Source organism: Vicugna pacos, chromosome 12 (genome assembly GCF_048564905.1).
Source record: "Vicugna pacos chromosome 12, VicPac4, whole genome shotgun sequence".
NCBI lineage: Eukaryota > Metazoa > Chordata > Mammalia > Artiodactyla > Camelidae > Vicugna > Vicugna pacos.
In genome coordinates, this window is record NC_132998.1 from 56,815,611 (window position 1) to 56,835,962 (window position 20,352).

The following is a 20,352-nucleotide window of genomic DNA, read 5'->3' on the forward strand; positions in this document are numbered from 1 at the left end:
GAGGCAGGCAGGGCTAGAAGTCTGGACTTTCTCCTAAGTGCACAGTGAAGCAGTTAAAGAGTTTAAGTAGGGAAGGCTGTGATCAGGTTTGCAATGTAAAGCTCACTCTGGTGGGCAGCCGGGTAGGGAGCATTGGCTGTGCCAGGCCCTGGCAGGCCCGGGAACCTAGGGATGAGAAAAGTACAGAGCGGAGCTCCAGGAGAGGGAGACGACAAAAGCATAAACCACCCTTCACAGTCTAATATGACACAGGTGCCCAGGAGCACCACCCAAATTTGGAGGACCAGGGAGGCTTCCTGGAGGAGGTGGCATTTGAGCTGGGCTTGAGGGATGGCAGGCAAGGTGGAGGCCAACACTCCAGGCCTGGGAAATGGCTTTGGCAAAGTCTCAGCAGTGAGGTGGTGGGGGTTGAGTTTGATGAGCCGGTGGATGTGAAATGACTCCTCAAGGTTGTAAGTCCCCCTGGTGGCTGAGCCAGCACTGGGACCCCATCTCTGATGGGAGTGGGGCTCTGTGATGCCCAGCCGAGGCCTGGCACCAAGAACTAACACTGAGGAAGTCCCTGAAGCCCCCAGATCATTGGACTCCTGCACACCCAGCGTCAGAGGTTGCGCACTTCCCCAATTGTGGTGCAGCTGGTGGGGGAAGAGGAAGTGCGGGCCACAGGCCAGACCCTGAGAGCCGGGAGGAGGAGCCTCTTCTAAAATCAAGAGGAGTCAGGGTGGGGCCTCCCCAAAGGCAGCTCCTGGAGGCTCCTGGGACCACAGCTGAGACACAGGGGGGCTGGAGGGAAGTGAGAGGAGAACTCAGCCTGGGCCCAGCTGAGCAAGACCCTCTGCCACCCACTCCCCTGGACCACTGGCAGCCATGGCTGTGGCTCAGCAGCTGCGGGCTGAGAGGTGAGTGTGGGGGCGCTTCCCTCCCAGGGCCTCCTCACTGCTCCCGGCAGGCCTCGGGGGATGGAGGCCGGCCCTCCCGCAACACTTATCAATGTCAAAAGTTGAGGGGCTGGAGTTGAGTCAGAACCCAAATACTCAGAAATGAAGATTCTTAAAACTGTTTTGAGGAAACTCCAAATAGTGCACAGACCAAGAGGCTCAGAGAGGGGGAGTGACTTTCCCAGGGTCACGCACAAGTGGATGGCGGAGTCTGGATGGGGAACTCAGGTGTCCTGGGGCCCAAGCTGGGCCTCGCTGCACCGCATTGCTCAGTAATGGCTTTTCATCTTCTGTTCAGAGTCACAGAATCTAGCTCGTTCTCCCTTTTTACCCAGGGCTTGGCTCAAATGTCACCTCCTCCAAGCAGCCTTCCCTGACAGCTCCCTCTGAACCCTCGCCATGTTTCCTTTTCCTGTCGAGTCCTTACACTACTGGCATATTATTTTATACACACTTGTTTGTTTTCTTTATCACTGGCTCCTCCATTAGAAGCAAGTTCCACACAGTTTGTCTCTTTTGGTCTCTGTTGTACCCCCCGGGGGCGTGAGCAATGCCAGCCTAGACTAAGTGCTCAGTAAATGCTGCTGAATGAATGAATGTATGAATGGATTGATCTTTGAGCTGGAAAATGTCCTTAGATCCTTCTAGTCCAATCCTGTCATCATATGGATGAGGACACTGAGCCCCAGGGAGAATAAAGTATTTGCTCGGGATCACGTGGAGTGAGAGGCAGGGCTGGGGCTTGGAGCAAGCCTCGCCAGGGCCTAGTGTGGTTTCTCGGGAGGTCTTTTCTGAGTATGTCCTCTGTTGCCTGGCCTGTGCTCCAAGCTTTGGGGGAACCCAAGGACACAGGGCTTGTCTCCTTCCCTCCTGGAGTGGAACAGCAGGTGACATCAGGGAAGGAGAGTGCTAACAGTGTGGAGGTTACCTGCAGGGTCACCAGAGATAGGTCAGGCTGGCCTGGGCCAGAGTTAACAGCAGGGGGCCCATGGTGGAGTCTGGGGCCAGGAGTGGAGCCGGGGGTGGAATTCCCAAAGGTCAAATGGCAGAAGGAAGTCTTGTCAGTATGCATGGAGGCAGGGGCAGCAGAAACCACTATTTGGAGAGTGAATCAAGAATGGCCTTCGAAAGCCACGGAGGGCGGTGCTGGGGGCTGGGGTGAGGTCGTCCCACCAGATCCCAGCCCCTCTGGTCCACAGGTTCTCATCAGAGACTGTTCCGGCACACGAGCCCGAGCCTCCGGGAAGCAGCTGCTGTTTGAGGCTGGTGGCACTTCCTGTTTTCAGGGCACATGGGCCACACAGGGGATTCCCAGAGCTGGCCACCTGGACAGTGGGTTCCCTCCCTCCCACTCCCCATCCCTCTTCAGCCACCCTTGCTCCTTCACAGAAGAAAGGCGCCCTGCTCCCCTCCTTCACGGGGCCAGAGAGCCAGGCCCTGGGGTCCCTTGGCCTCCCTGCACCTCAGATGTCTATTTGAAGGTGGTCCCTCAATGCTTGAGGCAGAAGCGGAGGATCCGATGGAGGTTGATGGATTTCGGCAGCAGGACTTTCTAAGGCCTGAGATGTCTAAGATGGCAAGGACTGCCATGAGGATAGCGACTTTGCTTCCAACAAACATGTTTTGAGCACCTACTGTATGCAGCAGGCACAAAACCTGAATGGGCTGTCGCCCCATGGTCTTTCCGCCCCTCGTTCAGGCTCCAAAATGGACTTCTCATGAACAACATAAGCCCATGGGCCCTGAGTCGACTTCAGCTTGGAGGGGCCCTGGCTCAGGTCTCTAGGGGAGCGGCTGGTCGATTCCAGCTGGGTTTGCGGCACCCCTGTCCTTGCCCCGCCCCAGTGCAGCAGCTTCCTGGCTCCGGGGACCCCTCCCTTCCTCCAGGCCGCCAGGCCATTCCCACAAAGCCTTCCAGCGGACTTGCTGAAACACAGATGCAGGGAGTGCCCCTGGGTGGAGCGCCTACCAGGTAACAGTGCTGTTCTGGGCGCTGGGGATGCAGCAGTGAGCAGCGCCCCTGTTCTCATGGGGATTCTCCAGCTGTGCTTTTACAGATATGACCTCCGAACCCTCCAAGGATGTAACTACTTCTACAGTCCCCATTTTGGAGTGGGGAAGGGGCTGGAGCACAGAGAGGAGTCTTTCCAAGTCTGTTGACCTTGGCAATGGCAGAGCGGGGACCTGGGTCTTCATCTTTCACCTGTGCCCTCCTGCTCTGTGACACACAGGCCCGCTGATACCCTCCCGACATAACCCCTTCATCCCACCACCCCAGGGCGAGGCACAAGGGCCCTCTGTGAGCAGACCCTGCCTGTCTTGCTGGCTTCATCCCTCATAACGTGCCCCCTCTTGCACGACTGGGGCCTTTGCCCTCACTCTTTCCCTTGCCTGCTGTCATCCTGGGACCAATTCTTCTTTGTTTCTTCCATTGACCTGGTGCCACTTCTTCTGGGAAGCCCTCCCTGACCACCTTCGGTCTGAGAGAGCCTTGCCCTCCTACATGCACAGCATCTTGCTTCTCTCTCTGACAAATGTCACCCCCATCTTAGAAGTGTCTGCTTGCCGTGCTCTCTTGCCCACAGCCTCACTGATCCTTTGAGCGAATATAACGGCCAGGCTTCTGTTGTAGCTACAAACATCATGTGCTTTTCCTTCACGGCTTCTGTGACCACTGAAATTACGTAATTATTTGTTTAGTGTCCAACTCCTGCGCTCAGCCATGAGACCCAGGAAGGCAGAGGCCATGTCCTAATGTTCTTAGAACCGTGTCTGAGCTACAATCGGGGCTAACAAGGGTGTGTGATTTTATTATTTCTTCGGATGGGGAAACTGAGAGGGGCTGGGATTTTTTTAATTGATTTGGTTTTTTTTTAATTCTTATTTTTTAGTTGAAGTGTAGTTGATTTAAAATGTTAGTTTCAGGTGCACAGCAAAGTGATTCAGTTATAGATATATATATATATATATATATATATTTATATTTTTTTTTCAGATTTTTTTTCCATTACAGCTCATTACAAGAAACTGACTATAGTTCCCTGTGCTATACAGTAGGTCCTTGTTGTTTATCTGTTTTATATGTAGCCATGTGCATCTGTTAATTGAGAGGCTGGGAATTTATCTGCGTTCACACAGCAAGCTGCCAGAAGCTTCCAACCAGGGCCAGTGCAGCAGAGTCTGGGAACAAAATTCTGGAGCCATATTCTAGCTTCTTGACTTCTTCGGGCAAATTCGTTAGCCCCTCTGTGCCTCAGTTTCCCTGCCTGTAAAAAGGTGACATTGTCTAGAAGAGCACCTGGTGCTTGGTGTTCACCCAGGAAATAGTTAACTGCAGTTATTATGACCCAACCTGCCTGATCCCCTGTGAAGGGCCATTTCTACCTCTCTGGCTCCTTCTTGCCCCACTCGCATCCGATTGCAAGTGAAATACTCATGAAATGCACCGTCTCAGGGGAGAAAGTGGAGGGGGAAGCTTCTCCCAAGGGGGTTACCGCAAGGCCGTGGGTGGAAAGTGAGTGGGGAGGTTACCAGCGGCCAGCGCGGTGCCCTGGGAGTGCTGGGGATTTCCTCTGCCCGCCTCGGCCGCCCAGAATCGCCTCCCGCAGCAGCCTGGCGAGTTCTGAGGCAGCCCACGCTCCCGAGCAGCCCTGGTCACGTAGGGACCAGCAGGGGCTGGGACTGGGTGTGGAGACTTCAAACCCGATGTCTCCTGAGGGCCCCGCCAGCTCTGAGGCCTGGGTGTGGCAGCCCCTGCCCCCAGCTTCCACCCTGTTTCCCAACTGCTGCAGCAATGCAGTCACCATTGCTTCTTATTTCCTCTGTCCACAAGCAGCTGCACTCCTCGCTGCTCCTTCTCCATCTCCTTGGCTGTTTTCTCTCCCACTATCTGTCCCTCTCAGTTTCCCTCTCTGCTCACTGATTGCTCTTCTCTGGGGGTCTTACCCACCAGTCACTAGGCACATGGTTCTTATCTATCCTGCTCCAGCCAAGACCCCCTCCTCCCAACCCCACCCCTGCGGAACTCCAGAGCCACACACCAGCTTTTGCTGGATCTCGAACTGGGTGCCCAAGAGACCTCTCAGATTAGCATGCCCCAAACTGAGTCCATCAACCCGGCTCCCCTCCCACCCATCCTGATTAGAATATGGGTGTCACTCTTGACACTGCCCTTTCTTTCACCTCTGCATCCAAACAGTCCCCAAACCCTGCCGGTCACAACTCAAGAATAACTCATAAATTAGTAGTGTGTCTGTCGGCAATGCATAAGGCTGCAGGGAACAGAGGAACTGACGGTGACTGAAACAAACAAGGGCTTATGCTTTCACATAACAAGAAGTCTAGCAGTTGGCCTCATCTGGTTCTGCAGCTCAGTGACTTCAAGACCAGCATCCCAGAGACTCCTGTGATCATGCTCATGTTTTTGCCTCATGGATGCAATATGGCTGCTGCAGGTCCAGATGTCACACCTGCTTTCCAGGCAGACAGAATGGGGAAGGGGAGGAGACCATGCTGGCCTTTTCCATCCTTCTGGATTAAGAAAGCAAACGCTCTCCCAGCGGCCCCTGCAGCAGATTTCCTCTTAGGTCTCATTGGCCAAAACTGGTCACATGGTTCTCCTAGCTACAAGGGAGGCTGGGAAACAAGAATGGGATTATTATGTTTGGCTCAGACCCATCCTGATCTATCAACTTGGGGCTAGGCATTGAATAGAATTGAGCTTAATTAGCAGGAGGAAACAAGGGACACAAAGATGGAACAGTGTCTGCCAAGGGTGGTGTCCCTCATATTTGTCCTCTCCTCCTGTCCCCACTGTCGGGCGCAGGCCCACATCCTCTCTCAGCTGGACCACTTCAGGGCTTCCCAATGGTGCTCTGTCCCTTTAGTCTCTGTCCTCCTTTCCTCTCCATCGGCTGCCTGAGTTGACCTCCTAAAGCCAGGATCCTATTGTGTTTCCACTCTTCTGAAGTCTTATGTGGCTCCCAGTTGCCTATAAAAATCCTTAGCTCAGTGCTGGAAACCCTCTTCAGCCTGGCCTCATCCTCCTGTTCAGTCTCTGATCACATGAGACTGCAGCCATCCTAGACCTGGGCCCGCTGCTCGGACCTGGTAACCTCAGAGCATGCTGTTCCCTCTGCCCAGGAGGCCCTCCCCCCCAGAAGGCCCTCCCCCTTCTCCCGTCTGACCTGGTAGACTCCTATTCAGCCTTCTAGACCAGACCTGGATCGAAGGTCACCTCCTGTGTGAGGATTTCCCCAATCTGGACATAATGAGCCATTCTGTCTGCAAGACGTGTGTCAACAACTTTGTTTATCCCTGTGACCCAGGGCCTGGAACAGGGTCTGATATAGAGGGGGGGATGCTTGACACACTGTTCCCGGATGAATAACCCAGTCGCAAAGCGATTTGCTAGACTCTAACGTGGCTGTTGACGTATGGACCCGACTCCAAGTGCCTTCACTGTCTAGGTCGTCTGGTCTGTGTCGTGGTGCGAGAGGGGTGTCTGATGGGGGGTGCCGGATACACCTTGGTTCCCTTTACACACGGCCTCACCCCCAGGGGACACCGAACCCAGCAGGGTGATAACCAGGATTTCTTCTGCCTCCCTCAGCGACTTTGACCAGCTTCCCGACGACGTTGCCATCTCAGCCAACATCGCCGACATCGAGGAGAAGAGAGGCTTCACCAGCTACTTTGTAAGAGAGCCACCTGACCTTTACCCTCTGGCCTCTGAACCTTGACCCTCTGACCTCTGAACCCCCAACTCTCTCATTGCTTCACTTCTATCCCAGTGGTTCTCAACAGGGTGATTCTGCCCGCCAGGGGATGCTCAGCAATAAATATCCTGAGACAGTTTTGTTTATTACAACTTGGGGTGGGGCGTCTATAGTGTGGAGTCCAGGGATGGGGCTTCCCGCCCTGCGGTGCACAGGACAGACCCCACATGTAATTCCAAGGTCGGGAAGCCCTGCTCTGACCCTAGACCTCTGGACCACCACCCTTCTGGGCCCCTGGCCTGCGAGGCCCCACCCACACCCTCTGTCCTTAGGTTTTTGTCATCGAGGTGAAGACGAAAGGGGGAGCCAAGTATCTCATCTACCGCCGCTACCGCCAGTTCTACGCCTTGCAGAGCAAGCTGGAGGAGCGCTTCGGGCCAGAGAACAAGACCAGCCCCTTCACTTGCGTCTTGCCCACGCTCCCAGGTAGGCCGGCCGGCCGGCTGCCCCAGGACAGAGCTGCATCCACCTGCCTCTCCTCCCAGCTCTGCTGATGCCCTTCGTGCTTCTATTTTAGTGCATGTGAAAACCGTTCATTTAGTCCGTGGCCCCCCTCCTGCCAGTCAGCGCTCGCTGCCACCTCTAGCTCTCTGGCCTCAGAGTCCTTGACCCCCTGTGCTCCGATGACCTTTACGGCCGCCCTGCTTCAGCCGTCCACCACCGAGGCCAGGTTTGGAGCGCATCGGCCCCCACCCATTCCCATGTCTCCCTCATTAAACACACAGACTCATCCAGCCTCCCTCCGGCCCCTCTGTGAGCACTGCCCTCTGACTCACCAGCTCCCCGGGGCTCCCCCTCCTTCCTGCTCTGCTGGGATGCTGTGGGTGACACACTCTGCTTTTGGACAGTCCCCTCACCCTCTGCCTCCTGGCCTTGCTTCCCAGCTAACACGCACCTTGGCCAGGCCCAAATCCCTGGCTCCTCAAGGCCAGCTCTCGTGAGCTCAGCAGAAGGAAGTCCCCCTGGAGTGGGGTGTAGGGTGGTCTGGCTGTGCTCGCCACACTCCGCAGGCTGCACACAAAGGGCAGACACTTCCTTTTTTCCAGGCTCTAAACCCCACCTCCAGCTTGCTCTCTGCCTTAGCAAATGCCTGAGGTTCCCCACATCCAGCCCCGGGGAGGAAGCTGTCTCCAGGGGCCTCACTGGTCCCTTCACTCCGCCCCTCCCTCGTCCCTGGTGCCAGGGAGAAGGGTCTTTCCTGCCCTTAGATGAACCTCTCCTCCAGGCTCCGCACTTTCCCCTGGCATCTTGTTCCGCATTTGCCCTGTAGACTCACCTTTGTCTACTGACTCTGCCAAGCTTCTACAGGGGCAGCTGGGTTCTCTTCCATTTTCAAACAAGCACATGCCGGAAGTGAGCATTCTGGGCCACAAGCTTCCTTGAGCCCCTAGGGCCCTCAAAGATCTCTCCTTCTTTGATGATAAATCTTCACTTGCTCAACCTCTGCTCAACCCCCCAGCTTAGTTTTAGCTCTTCTTCCTCCGTTGAAGTTCCCTCTGGATGGTGACCTGTTCACTGATCCATGGCCACATCCCAGACCTCATCTTCGACGTCTTCCTTCTCCCTCCAGGAAGCTGTCTCCAAACTTCTATGGCACCAGCGTGTCCCAATTCCCTTCTGACCTCACTGCTGCTCCTTCAGCTTCTTACAGAATCTGTCTCCTCTGCTGCTCCTTCAGCTTCTTACAGAATCTGTCTCCTCTGCTGCTCCTTGGAAAGTGGGCGTCCTCTGCACCATCGTCTTCCATCTGTCTTCTCACTCCCCCTCTCCCAGACAGTCTGACCTGTGCCAGTGACTCTAACTGCCCCTTTCTTGCCACTAACCCCTCAATGTCTAACCCAGATCTCTGATGCCACTCCCCTGCCACCGCCAGACACCAGCCCAGTGTGTCTCATGGGCAGTGGGCAGCGGGAGCCAGACTCATTTCAGCTTGGCCTTCCTGGGGGCTCTCTGGGGTGGTTCCCCCAGGGCCTGTGCCTGAGGGTCCTGGAGAGCACATCTGTCTTTGATCAGCCACCACCTGTCTTCCTTTCCCCACAAACACTCTACCTTCTCTACCTTGCTTTATTTATTTTTAATAGTAGTGTATATCTGTTAATCCCAAACTCCTAATTTATCCCTCCACACCACTTTCCCCTTTGTGCCTTGCTTTTGAGGAATGATCCAACCATCCACTCCACAAATATTTATTGATTTGGGCATTATCCTACGCCGTGGTTCTTAACCTTGGCAGCATATTGAAAGTATCCTGAGACTTAAAGAATCCTGATGCCCGAGTCCCACCTCCAGAGATTCTGACTGAATTGTTCTGGGATGAGTCCTACATAGTGAGATTTTAAACGCTCCTCAGGTGACATAAACGTGCAGCCAAGGGTGAGGACCAGTGTCCTAGGTGATGAGGATACAGCTGTGAGCCACGCTGTTCTCTTGGAGCGAAGAATTGTGTGTGTGTGTGTGTATGTGTGTGTGTAGGAACAGGTGGTAAATAAACAATTAAAATAGGAAAAATACCAGCTGGCGTTAGTACCACTCAGAGAATGCAGGTTGGATGGTGGCCACTTCAGTGCTGTGGAAAGATGTGGGGGGAAAGTGCTGAGCCAATGGGGAGGGTTCCTGGCCTGGGTGGGCAGCTCTGAGCCCAGAGACCTCACTCTTGGGCCAGATTCTCAGGACAGCTCTTTGCATCTCCTCAGCCAAAGTCTACGTGGGTGTGAAACAGGAGATCGCTGAGGCGCGGATACCTGCCCTCAACGCCTACATGAAGGTAACAGTGGGGCCAGACCACGTGGCAGTTAGGAGGGCATCGGATGCTACAGACACGGAGGGCCCAGGTACCATCCCTGGGCCATGGATGGATGCCCTTGTTTATTCCCCAACCTGTAAATTGTTGGCGTCCTTAGGAGACAGGAGCACAAAGGAAGGAGCATCATAAGGGCAAAAACCAGGCTGGTCAGGAAAGGCCTTTCACCAATTAGAGCTGTGCAAGAAAGGGATAATGTGCCTCATGAGATAGTGAGCACCCCATCACTAGAGGCATACAAGCCGTGATTGATGGCAACTTCAGGAAACTGGGGAGGGAAGCTTTCTTCATAGCCCAGAGTCATCCTCGCAGACTCCTCTCCCTCCTCTTCTACTCTTATGGAAAAAGAGCACCGTGCTAGGAGTCTCTTTAGTCTTTGCTCTGACACTGACTGGGTGACTTAGGGCTAATTGCTTATTCTGTCTAGGCTTTGGTTTTCTCACCTGTGAAACAGGGCAGTGCCCCCAGCTCTCTGGTCTCACAGGAGGGGAGTAATGTTGGGATCTATTAAGAAAAGGACAGGAAAGTGCTTTGTAAACTGTGAACCTGCTTTCAGAATGTGAGAGATTGTGACTCCGAGTGGAGTGAGGGAGCAGGAGGAGAGCAGAAGAGGTGGGCAGAGGGAGGAGGTGGCTGCAGGAGTCCTGGGCTCTGGGCTGAGAAGAGGTAGGATGCAAAGGCTTGTGGGCTCCAGCATTGGCAGCATCTCCCCTCCAGGGGGCGCTGTGACAGTGGCTCCTGCAGGGTGGCTGGAGGCTCCACTCTCCTCCAGCGGGTCTGGAGAGGGAAGTGGGTGCTGGTGGGAGGGAGGAGGGGCTGTGGAGCTGGAGCTTTTTATTCCACACCTGGTCTTAGCAACCAGCAGCCTGGCGGATCCCGTCTCTGCCTGTCTGTGTATGGGTGGGCTTCTCGAAGCCCAGAGGTCAATCAGTGCAGGAATCTGCTATGGTAACCCCACCCTGGGCTTGAAACGTTCAGAGACGGGGAGCTCACCCCTGACCCAGGCCACTTGTCCATTGTTCGACAGCTATTAGGAAAGCCTGACTCCCTGTAATTTCTACCCACTGGTCTCACCTCTGTCCTCAAGAAGAATACGGCTCCTGTGGTAATGACAATTGCTGGAACTATGAGGAGTGCTCTGACAAGCAACCAGGAGGTTCTTGATACGCATTTGTTGGATAAATGGATAGGCTTACTTAATTCCCTCAGTAGCTTGTGAGTTCAATACTCTGATCCCTATTTTAAAATGAGCGAATGGAGGCACCGAGAGGGAGACTCACTCACTCAGTGTCACAGAGCAGTTAGGATGGGATTTGAACCCACATCTCTGGGACTCCAAGATTGTGCTCTTAGCCACTGTTCTGGGTTACAATAAAAGTGACAGCAGCAATGATAATATCCAGCCTGGATGGGGCCCTTGCTGGGTGCCAGACGCTGTGCTAAGTGCTGTGCACGTATTTAATTTAATCCTTACACAATCCCACGAAGGAGATACTATCATCCCCATTTTATTTTATTAACGAGCATACAGAGGCACATTTGCCCAGGGTCTCCCAGCAGGTGAGCGGCAGAGCTGGGATTCTATGCCGGGCGCAGCCTGGCTCTGTCTGTGCCTTTAAATCCACCTTTGGGCTGCACCGCCCCTCCTCCTCTGCCCATAGGACAGACTCCTTTCTTCCAGGCTCTGCATTTCCAGTTCCTCTGGGATGGAGTTCCCAGCCCCTCCCCATCCTGCTGCCCCTGTGGGATTCTCTGAGGGGATCCGAGTGCCTCTGGAGCTGTAGCCCCCAAAGCCAACCACGGTGCTCCTGGGGACCTGTGTAGTGGGCAGCCTCGGGGGACTGACCTTGCCAGGTTCTGGGTATCTTTGTCCTCACAGCCTGAGGATTTTGCATCATGGTAGGTGTAACCAGCATCACATCAAGAGTCCTGACCCCACTGCCTCCTAGCTCTGCCAAGCAGCCCAGGCACCTTCTCACTCTGAGCCTCAGTTTCCCCAAGTGTGACATGAGATAAAGTATCAGGAAGTGGCTTTAGGCTATAATACCACCAATTATTGTTAATTTGATTTATTTAGGGGAGCCTTCCTTCACTATTGTCTCCTTTTGACCTCAGGGGTGGGCCTTGGTGGCAGATGGCTCAGGATGGCCAACTTTGTTGCTTGCTAAGCTGTGTGGCCCTGGGCAGGTCCCCTCACCTCTCTGGCCCTCACTCCTAGGTTATTGTCAGATGGAGCGAGGTCACACAGTGACGCTCAGTGCAGGGCATGGACAGTCACCACCACATCACGTTACCCGTCATCACTTTACTGTCATGTCTGGAGGCCTTTGGGTCTTTTTCTAAATGAACTGTTCTTAAGCAAGTTGGGTCCCTCCTGACCTTGAACCCAGGGGCAAGTCTTGTGAAATGTTACCATCATTTCATTTAGGGTTAAAAATATGTCTAGTTTCTGTGATCAGGCAGAGAAGCATTAGTAGAGAGGCGGGGACCAGTTTGGGGCAAGGGGATGGAGCAGCTGGACTGGGATGTCGGGACCTTTCTGCTGACCACCCCACCTGCGCTGCCTCCTCCCCAAACGCAGCACCTCCTCAGCCTGCCCATCTGGGTGCTGATGGACGAGGATGTCCGGATCTTCTTCTACCAGTCACCCTACGACTCAGAGCAGGTGCCCCAGGCTCTCCGCCGGCTCCGCCCACGCACCCGGAAAGTGTAAGTGACCAGTCCCTGCGTTCCTGCCGGCCAGAGCCCTGGACCACTTGCTCCTAACCAGTGCTCTGTCCCAGAGGTCCTTGCTGCTAAGGCACTTCTTTTCCCTGGAAGAAGAGAAGGAACAGAGACCAGGCCCATCCCTGAGCACTACAGGGTGGTTTGGCTTGTTAGGTGAGCTTGAACAAGCGTTGGTCCTACAGGGACAGAGAGTGCGTGTGGTTCGATGTGTGACAGTGAGAACTGGAGGACAGGCCTGGACCAGTGATGGGGAGAGTTTGGTGCCACAGCAACCACTGGGGATGGCCTAAGGACTCGGTGCCTGGAGAGAGTAGGGAGTGGGGAAGGGGTTGGGAGCCACTTTGTCTGCAAACAGTCCTCCCAGCATCTCCGGGAATGCTTCATCCCTGGTGAGTTTTAGTTCCGTGGGGCTGCTGTGGCTCCTAGTGTATCATGCTGTCCCCCAGGGGATGCTGCTGCTCACTCCCTTATTCCAAAGAGCCCGCCACTCCCTCCAGCTCCCTCTTAAACAGGGAAAAAAATCATCGAAAATCCAAGCCACTGAAATAGAGCTGAGCTCCCAAATGTGAGGCTGCTCAGAATTCCAGGTACAGCGCTCCCGAGCCCCGCCCTCCAGCCAAGCCCCTCCCTCCTTCCTCCTGCCAGTATCTCTGAGTGTCCTTGCCCTTGTGCTGCCTGGCCATTTCCCCTCTGCACCTAGGCAGGTGTGGCCTGACTTCCAGCCGTGCCTCACAGCAGGACTGGGTCCTGGAGCAGAGCAGGGCACTTCTTGAAGCCCATTTCCTCAGCTGAAAAATTAGAGGTCTAATGTGGGGAGTAATACGAAAGAGTCGGCAAGCTACAGAACTAAACAAGTGTGTCTCCCCATCCCCGCCTCCTTCCTGAGCCTCTGCTTCTTGGTCCACAAAGCAGGGATACAATCCCTCGTCCACGGCCGTGAGAACGAGGGGAAGTGTGCTGGCCAGAGAAGTAAGTGTAGCTGCATTTTTTCCTTTTTTTTTGAGTATAGTTGATTTGCAGTATTGTGTTAGTTTCAAGTGTACAGTAAGGTGATTCAGTTATACATGTATATACTTTTTTTCCAGATTCTTTTCCGTTATAGGTTATTACAAGATAGTGAATCTAGTTCCCTGTGCTGTAGAGTAAACCCTTGCTTGTCTATTTTACACATAGCAGTGTGTATCTGTTAATCCCACATAGCTGCCTCTTTAATACCTTCTCCTTTCCTCACCTTTCCTGCTGCTGCTGAGGGCCTCCTCTGGGCACAAAAGCAGGGAGTGGACCCTGGGGGGCACCAGGAGGGATGACAAGCCTCTCTTCTCTCTCCACAGAAAGACCGAGTCCCCACAAGGTGCCGGCTTTGACCGCATGGCAGCTCCACGAGCGGAGGTACCCCCGCTGGGCCAGGCCCTCCCACGGCACCCCTGGCCTGCAGCCTGGCTCCACCTTTCAGCCACTGAACCCTTCCTGCTGGCGCCTGCCGTGTGCCTAGGATGGGGCTGGGTACCGGAGGGAGGAATGACCCACAGCCTCAGCCTTGGACACCTGAGGCCCCCAGCCACCTGAGCGGAGGGGATGTGACGGGCACAAGACTAGAGCAGAGGGGAATACATCCATCAGTTATTCATTCCATAAGTTCTGCTGGGTTAGCCCCGCGTTGGGGACTGAAGCCTCAGAGGTGACTCAGACAAGGTCTTGTCCTCAAGGGGCTCACAGCTCCCCAGGGATGCAGACTTAGAAATGGATTTTTAAAAGTAGTGTGATCAGTGCCCTGGGAGTTATGGGGGCACTGGAGTCCCCAGTGAGGCCTGGGGCCCAGGGAAGTTGGCTGATCCAGAGAGTTTAGATCCTTGTCTCTCATGCTCATCCCAACAGGAAGAAGCACCCATTCTAGAGTCAGGGAGAACTGGGTTCTACATGCAGCTCCTCCACTAACAAATAGAGTGGCCTCAGACAAGTCACTCATCCTCCCTGAGCCTCAGTTTCTTCACCTGTTAAATGGGACACTGAAGTATGTAAAAAAAACTTCTTTAGGAACTCAGTGAATGTTTCCTCCTTCTTTCCTTACTCTGCTTTTCTCCCCAGGCCCTGTTTGACTTTACCGGGAACAGCAAACTAGAGCTGAATTTCAAAGTTGGAGATGTGATCTTCCTTCGCAGTCGGATCAATAAAGACTGGCTGGAGGTAAGGTTGGAGGTGAGGAAGGACATGAGAATGGAGGTGAGGAACGAGATGAAGATGGAGTTGAGGTTGGAGGTAAAGATGGAGGCAAGGACAGAGGTGAGGATGGAGGTGAGGAAGGAGATGAGGATGGAAATGAGGTTGAAGGTGGGGATGGAGGGTAAAGTGAGAATGGAGGCAAGGATGGAGGTGAGGTTGAAGGTAAAGATGAAGGTGAGGATGGAGGCAAGTTTGGAGCTGAGGATGGAGTTGAGGCTGGAGGTAAGTTGGAAATGAGGTCGCTTTGAGTCTGGTGGGGAATCAGAGAATGAGGAGGGATCTGAGAAGGTCCCAGGGAAGAGATGTTATTCAAAGACAGCCCTGGAGATCTGGGCAGGTGGATGGGGGAAGCCTGAGGAAATACAGTTGTGTGTGGCTGATGCAGAAGATTCTGGAGCCTTTGGTGCTGACCCCAACAAACGGTTGCCTTGGGCAAGCCAGTTATCCTTACGAGTTTAATTTCTTGGTCTTAATCTCCTGTGACAGGGTATCTCAGCCTGTTCACTACTGGCATGTGGGGCCAGGCGGTTCTCTGCTGCGGGGCTGCCCTGTGTGTCCCAGGATGTTTAGCGGCATCCTTGGCCTCCATCCACTAGATGCCAGTAGCACCCTTCCAGCTGCACCAGTCAAACGTGTCCCCAGGCATTTGGCCCTGAGAGGCAAAATCACGCCCAGCTGAGAAACGCCATCTGTCATCTGGGGTAATGTTCCTTACCTTGCGGGCAGCGAGTGAAGCGAGTGAGGAAGAGCTTGCCTCTGGAGTCTGGCGTCACATCCTCGCTGTTTTTAGCTGGCTCTGCGACATTGGGTCGCTTGCTCAATCCCGTGGTTTCCTTTCCCGTAAATGGAGATTACACTGGCTGTTTCTTAATAGGTTTCCAGGAAGGGTTAAAGGAGGTGCGGCTATTCAGGGCTCGGCCAGCAGAGAGCTTGGATGTGAGGTGTCCGGCCGGTGCTGGGGCCGCTGGGGGAGTTTAATGAGGCTCTGAAGCCAGAACCTGTCTTGGTCATGCTTTGTCACTGCACATCCCTGCGCGACCAGCGTGGCCCATACAAGGGCTCACGACTGGAGACGGGGGGAAGGGCACCACGTGGGAGGCCCTGGCCTGGTGCCAGCCTTTTGGATTAAGTCCAGTTGTTATTAAAGATCCCCTTCTCTCAGGGCTCCTGAGTGGGTGTCTGAAGGAGGTTGTGGGTCAGGTCTTGAGGCAGGGCCAGCGCCCAGGGGTCCTGGGACCACTGAGGGGAGGGGAGGGTCCTTGGCATCCAGGGGCTGAAGAGCAACAAGGACCCACCGTGTGTCTCACCAGCTTGGCAGTTTTGATTTTACCCTAGTCCTGGAGCCCCGTCTCAGGCACTCAACAGCCCTAAGAGCTTCCTGGGGGGGTATTTCTGGGGCATTCTCCAGAAACAGGAAACGTTTGTTGACCTGTTTTCTAGAAAGTTCTATGTATCAGTATGCTGGCCAACTCCTGACCTCAGACTGAGGGGAGGGTTAGGGGAGGAGCGAGAATATACTATTTCAGCCTCAGTATATCCATCTGTAAACGGGATGTAAACAATGTGTCTCTCCATAGGATGGAGATGATTAAGAGAATGTGGGACAGGACTTTAGAAGAGAGGCCTGGCTGGAGGGAGATTTCTGGCTTTTTGGTCTACAGCAGGTGGTATCCATGGAATGAATGAATGAATGAATGGGCCCCACCCTTTCCCGCATTTTATTTTTTTCCTGAACACCTACCACGCTCTGACTCACCACAAAGTTCACCTGTTTATCTCTGCACCGTCTGTCGCCCTCCCGCACAGTGGAAGCTCCAGAAGGAAAGGCAGGGACTTTGATCTATTCTGAGTGCCCAGGGCCTACCCCAGAGCTGGCGCTCAAGAATGAATGAACGACTGAGTGTGTGGTTAAATGAATGAGATAAAAGCAGCTTTCTGGATAAGTTCAGGTCTTGACCTGTTCTAAAATGGATATCTTGGGGTGAACAGCTTACTGACCTTGCCCACTTTTTCTCCTCCGTTTGCATAAGGGAACCCAGACCTCATCTGTCTTTCCCCATCATTATAAAGGGGCCAGGGTCCCGAGGCATGGCCCCACTGCCTCTCCTGGCCCCCACAGGGCAGTGCCTTCTTTCCCTCTCAGGGCACTGTCCGGGGAACTACAGGCATCTTCCCAGAGTCCTTCGTGAAAATCCTCAAGGACTTCCCGGAGGAGGAAGATCTCACCAACTGGCTGCGATGCTACTACTATGAGGACACCATCAGCACCATCAAGTTCGTGGCCTGCTGGGAGGGAGGGACCTGTCCTCCCCCGCTGCCCACCCCCACCTCTGTATCACACTCCAGGTTCCAAGACCCAAACCAGATTACATGCCCCCACCCCTACCAAACACACACACTTAAAAGTCTGCAGTGGTTCCCACTGTCCTCCAGACAAGCCATACCACTGTAAAAATATCAAGGTTCCATGTAGCATGGCCAGCCTCATCCTGTGTCCCCTTTCTGGCCTGCTGCCTCCTCACCTGTGCCTGTTGTCCCCTTAGGGACATCGCGGTGGAGGAAGACCTCAGTAGCACCCCACATTACAAGGATTTGCTGGAGCTCATGAGGTGAGGGGCTGGGGCAGGAGGAGGGCAGGAGGGTACCAGAAACCCTGGAGAAGAGACCAGAGGGAGAAACACAGCGCATTCAGGTACTGGGTGCTTTACATCTATTTTGCTTTCTTGTTTTATCCACAGCCCAGCCCTGCAGGATGGGTATCTCCTCCTTGTATTAGATGAGTGGGGGGACCGCCGAGAGGTAAAGGGGCTTAGATGGGGTCACACAGTTTGTGAGCCTGAACTTGCAGCTAGAGCTAAAGTCTTTCTAGATCAAAACGTTGGACTTAGGCCCTCCACCACCAGGCAACTACCACCTCCCAAGTTTCGGTTTAGTTATGGGCAGTGATTTTACAGAATGGAAATAGCGTTGTTACATTTCTGACAATGAAAAGAATATCTTGTCATTATAGTTTAAAAAGGAGGGGAGGGGTCTGAAATCACAGAAGGGTATAAAGAAGATAGAGAATTCTCCTCCTTTTGTTAGCTGATGTGCATTTAGATTTTTTCAATGCACACCCCACCCCTCCCCCAGCCCACAGCCCCATAAATCTTACTTTCACTGGCTTCACGACATCATTCTGTGGATGCTCCGTAACTAATGCAGCCAGACTGTTTTGTTGGCCATCTAAGTCATCTTCCACTTTTTTACTACTGTGAAAAATGTTGTGATTCACGTATTTGCTGACTTCCCTGATTATTTGTCTGGAAGTGAAATTTTGGGATCAAGCTGTTTGCAAGTCTGACAGGCTGCTGACCCATTTTGTCAAATTACCCAAGAAAAGGCCTGATGGCTTTTCACTGTCACCAGAACGCCCATCTACCTGCAGCCCACATCAGACAGGTCCAGTCCTTAAGGAGTTCTGCTCCAGAGCCACACTCGGGGCTCTCCCAGGGGCTTTATTCTGCTCCACTCTGCGCCCAGCAAATCCCGCTCCTCTTCCCCACAACAGTCCTTAAATCTTCAGCACATTTAGACACAAGACATTTCAGGCTGTGCCACTAATTTCTTGTGAAAGTCCTGTTCTCCCCTGCAGGTCTCAGTGTCCCCATCTGTACAATGGGAGGTTGGATCACTCGGATGATAGGGCCGGTGTCAAGCGCTGACCTCCTCCAGATTCTTGGATCCCGGCCCTAAAACCCCCTCAATCCCCTCTCCCTTAGGTCACTCTTTGGCCTAAGGCTGCGGGGCCTTTCCTGAACCCTGATCTCTCCCACCCAGGCGGGAGTTCCAGAGGCAAGACATCGCCCTCAATTACCAGGATGCTGACGGGGATCTGGTTCGGCTGCTGTCAGACGAGGATGTGCGGCTCATGGTGAGGCAGGCCCAAGGTCTCCCCTCCCAGAAGCGCCTCTTCCCCTGGAAGCTGCACATCACCCAAAAGGACGACTACAAGGTCTACAACACGGTCCCCTGAGCTGACCGTGTCCCCAGGCCAGTGCGGGGGCAAAGAGCCCTTGGAGGGGATTCAGACCAGGAAAGACTGGGAGCGCGGACAGACTTCCTGGTTTGGACTCAGACGGACCTGCTGGCCTCGGCTTGTACTGTCTCCACATTTGGTCTCTTGATTAAATAAACCATTTTATGTCAAAGGGCCAGACAGGGGAAGATAGTATCTTTCAAGGGAAGAGAGGCGAGGAAGTAAAATACCCATTAATGAGCATCGATTAGGGGTTGTTTAGATACAGACGAGGGGCGGGGATGGTGCTGGCTTTGGGCCTCTAATCCAGCCACCCCAGACCCTCTCCCAGTCCACATGTATGGAGAAACCCAGCGACTCTCTTTTGCAGCCTTTTCTGGCACTGGCTATCAGCCTCAAGGAAGTTATCCACCCCCAGGTGCCCTCAGGGTCAGGCCAATGCCAGGCGCTCTGCGTGACCAGGGTCAGAGTCTTCCTCCGCCCTATTATATCTGCTGTTCTGCAGAGGGGGCAGAGACCTGGGTCCTGGTGACTGCGCTCTCCTCTGTAAGCAGGGGGTGAGGGGAGGGCGGATGCTGGCCCCACCCGGGAGGAAGAGGAGGCAGAATGATGGGTCTCCCTCTGTGAGCTGAAGCTTTTCTCTCCTAGCCAGCCAAAATGTCAACAGATGTCACCTCCAGAATGGTGACATAAGGAGCCTGGTGGACCCTCTCTCCAATGAAACACCATTCCAATGAAACACTGATGAAAAATGCTTAAAGCCAACCATCTAAAGTCTCTGGAAATTGTTCTGAGGGCATACAGCAAATGGAGAAGCGTTTATTCTACAAAATCTCCTAAATCCCAGCAAGAAGAATGAGTCTGTGGCATTTGAGCCTCCATGTGCTCCCATCCCCTCCCCGCCCCCGGCTCCACGTGATGGAAATGCTACTCCGGATGCGACACGCTAGGTGGACACAGCCAAGAAGATGGGGGCTCCCTCTCCCCTCAGCCCCCAGTCTTTCGCCATTTCACCCCAGACAGGGCTGGCTGCCAGTGCCTCTCAACCCCTCAGCCCCGTGTTGTGGAAATGCCATTCCAGGCCATCACAGCCCCTGACATGGTGTACCAGGGCCACCATGGCACAGTACCACAGACCGGTGGCTCACACAACAGAAATTTATTGTCACACAGCTCTGGAGACTGGAAGACTGAAATCAAGGTGTCAGGAGGGCCAGGCTTCCAGCGAAGCCTGCTGGGAAATCCTTCTCTGCCTCTTCCCAGCTGCCAGTAGTTTCTCAGCGTTCTGTGGCTTTCCTTAGCTTGTAGCGCCTCACTCCAATCCTCCGTCTTCATGTGATGTTCTCCCTGCCTGTGTCCCTTCACATTGTTTTCCCTCTGTGAGCGTCTCTGTGTCCAGCTGTTCCCTTTATATGAGGACACCAGTCATACTGGATTAGGGCCACCCTAATCATTTCATTGTGACTTGATAGCCTCTACACAGACCCTATTTCCATGAAAGGTCACATTCTGAGTTACTGGGGGTTCAGACTCCAACATATCTTTTGGGAAAGCACAATTCAACCTGTAAGAACTCACTAGAACATTTGTTTAAGAAACATTAAACAGAAATTGCAAGGTCTATTGCATAAAATCCAGTTGTTTGACTTCTGACATGTTGCCTGACTCAGTTCCCTTAGGGCCCTAGTGCTGCAAAGCGCCTAGACCCTAGATAGATAGCACACACCTTCAGAGAATCCTGAGCATCATGAGAAGTAGCAGGTTCTCCCATGACCCTCCTACTCCCCTCCCCCTGCCAAAAAAAACCCTATGATCAGAGCTGGGACCAGAACCCACAGCCCTTGGGAGGTTGTTCTGCAATGCAGAGGCAGT

The 20,352-nt window shown here is 53.7% G+C and overlaps 1 protein-coding gene across 2 annotated transcripts; it reads left to right on the plus strand.

The window, feature by feature from the left end:
* The first annotated feature begins 614 nt into the window (after positions 1-614).
* NCF4 (neutrophil cytosolic factor 4) lies at positions 615-18,658 on the plus strand. 2 transcript variants are annotated; one of them, XM_006207045.4, is made up of 10 exons: positions 615-899; positions 6,550-6,634; positions 6,988-7,141; positions 9,409-9,479; positions 12,097-12,224; positions 13,574-13,631; positions 14,328-14,426; positions 16,606-16,736; positions 17,006-17,071; positions 18,282-18,658. In XM_006207045.4, the coding sequence occupies exons 1-10, from the start codon at positions 868-870 to the stop codon at positions 18,475-18,477; spliced, it is 1,020 nt and encodes a 339-aa protein (XP_006207107.1). In that variant the 5' UTR covers positions 615-867; the 3' UTR covers positions 18,478-18,658. The 2 variants fall into 2 exon arrangements, 1 of the variants encoding a protein (XP_006207107.1); XR_012078645.1 differs by having other exon boundaries at positions 685-899; positions 17,006-17,154; positions 18,282-18,409.
* Positions 18,659-20,352: the final 1,694 nt, after the last annotated feature.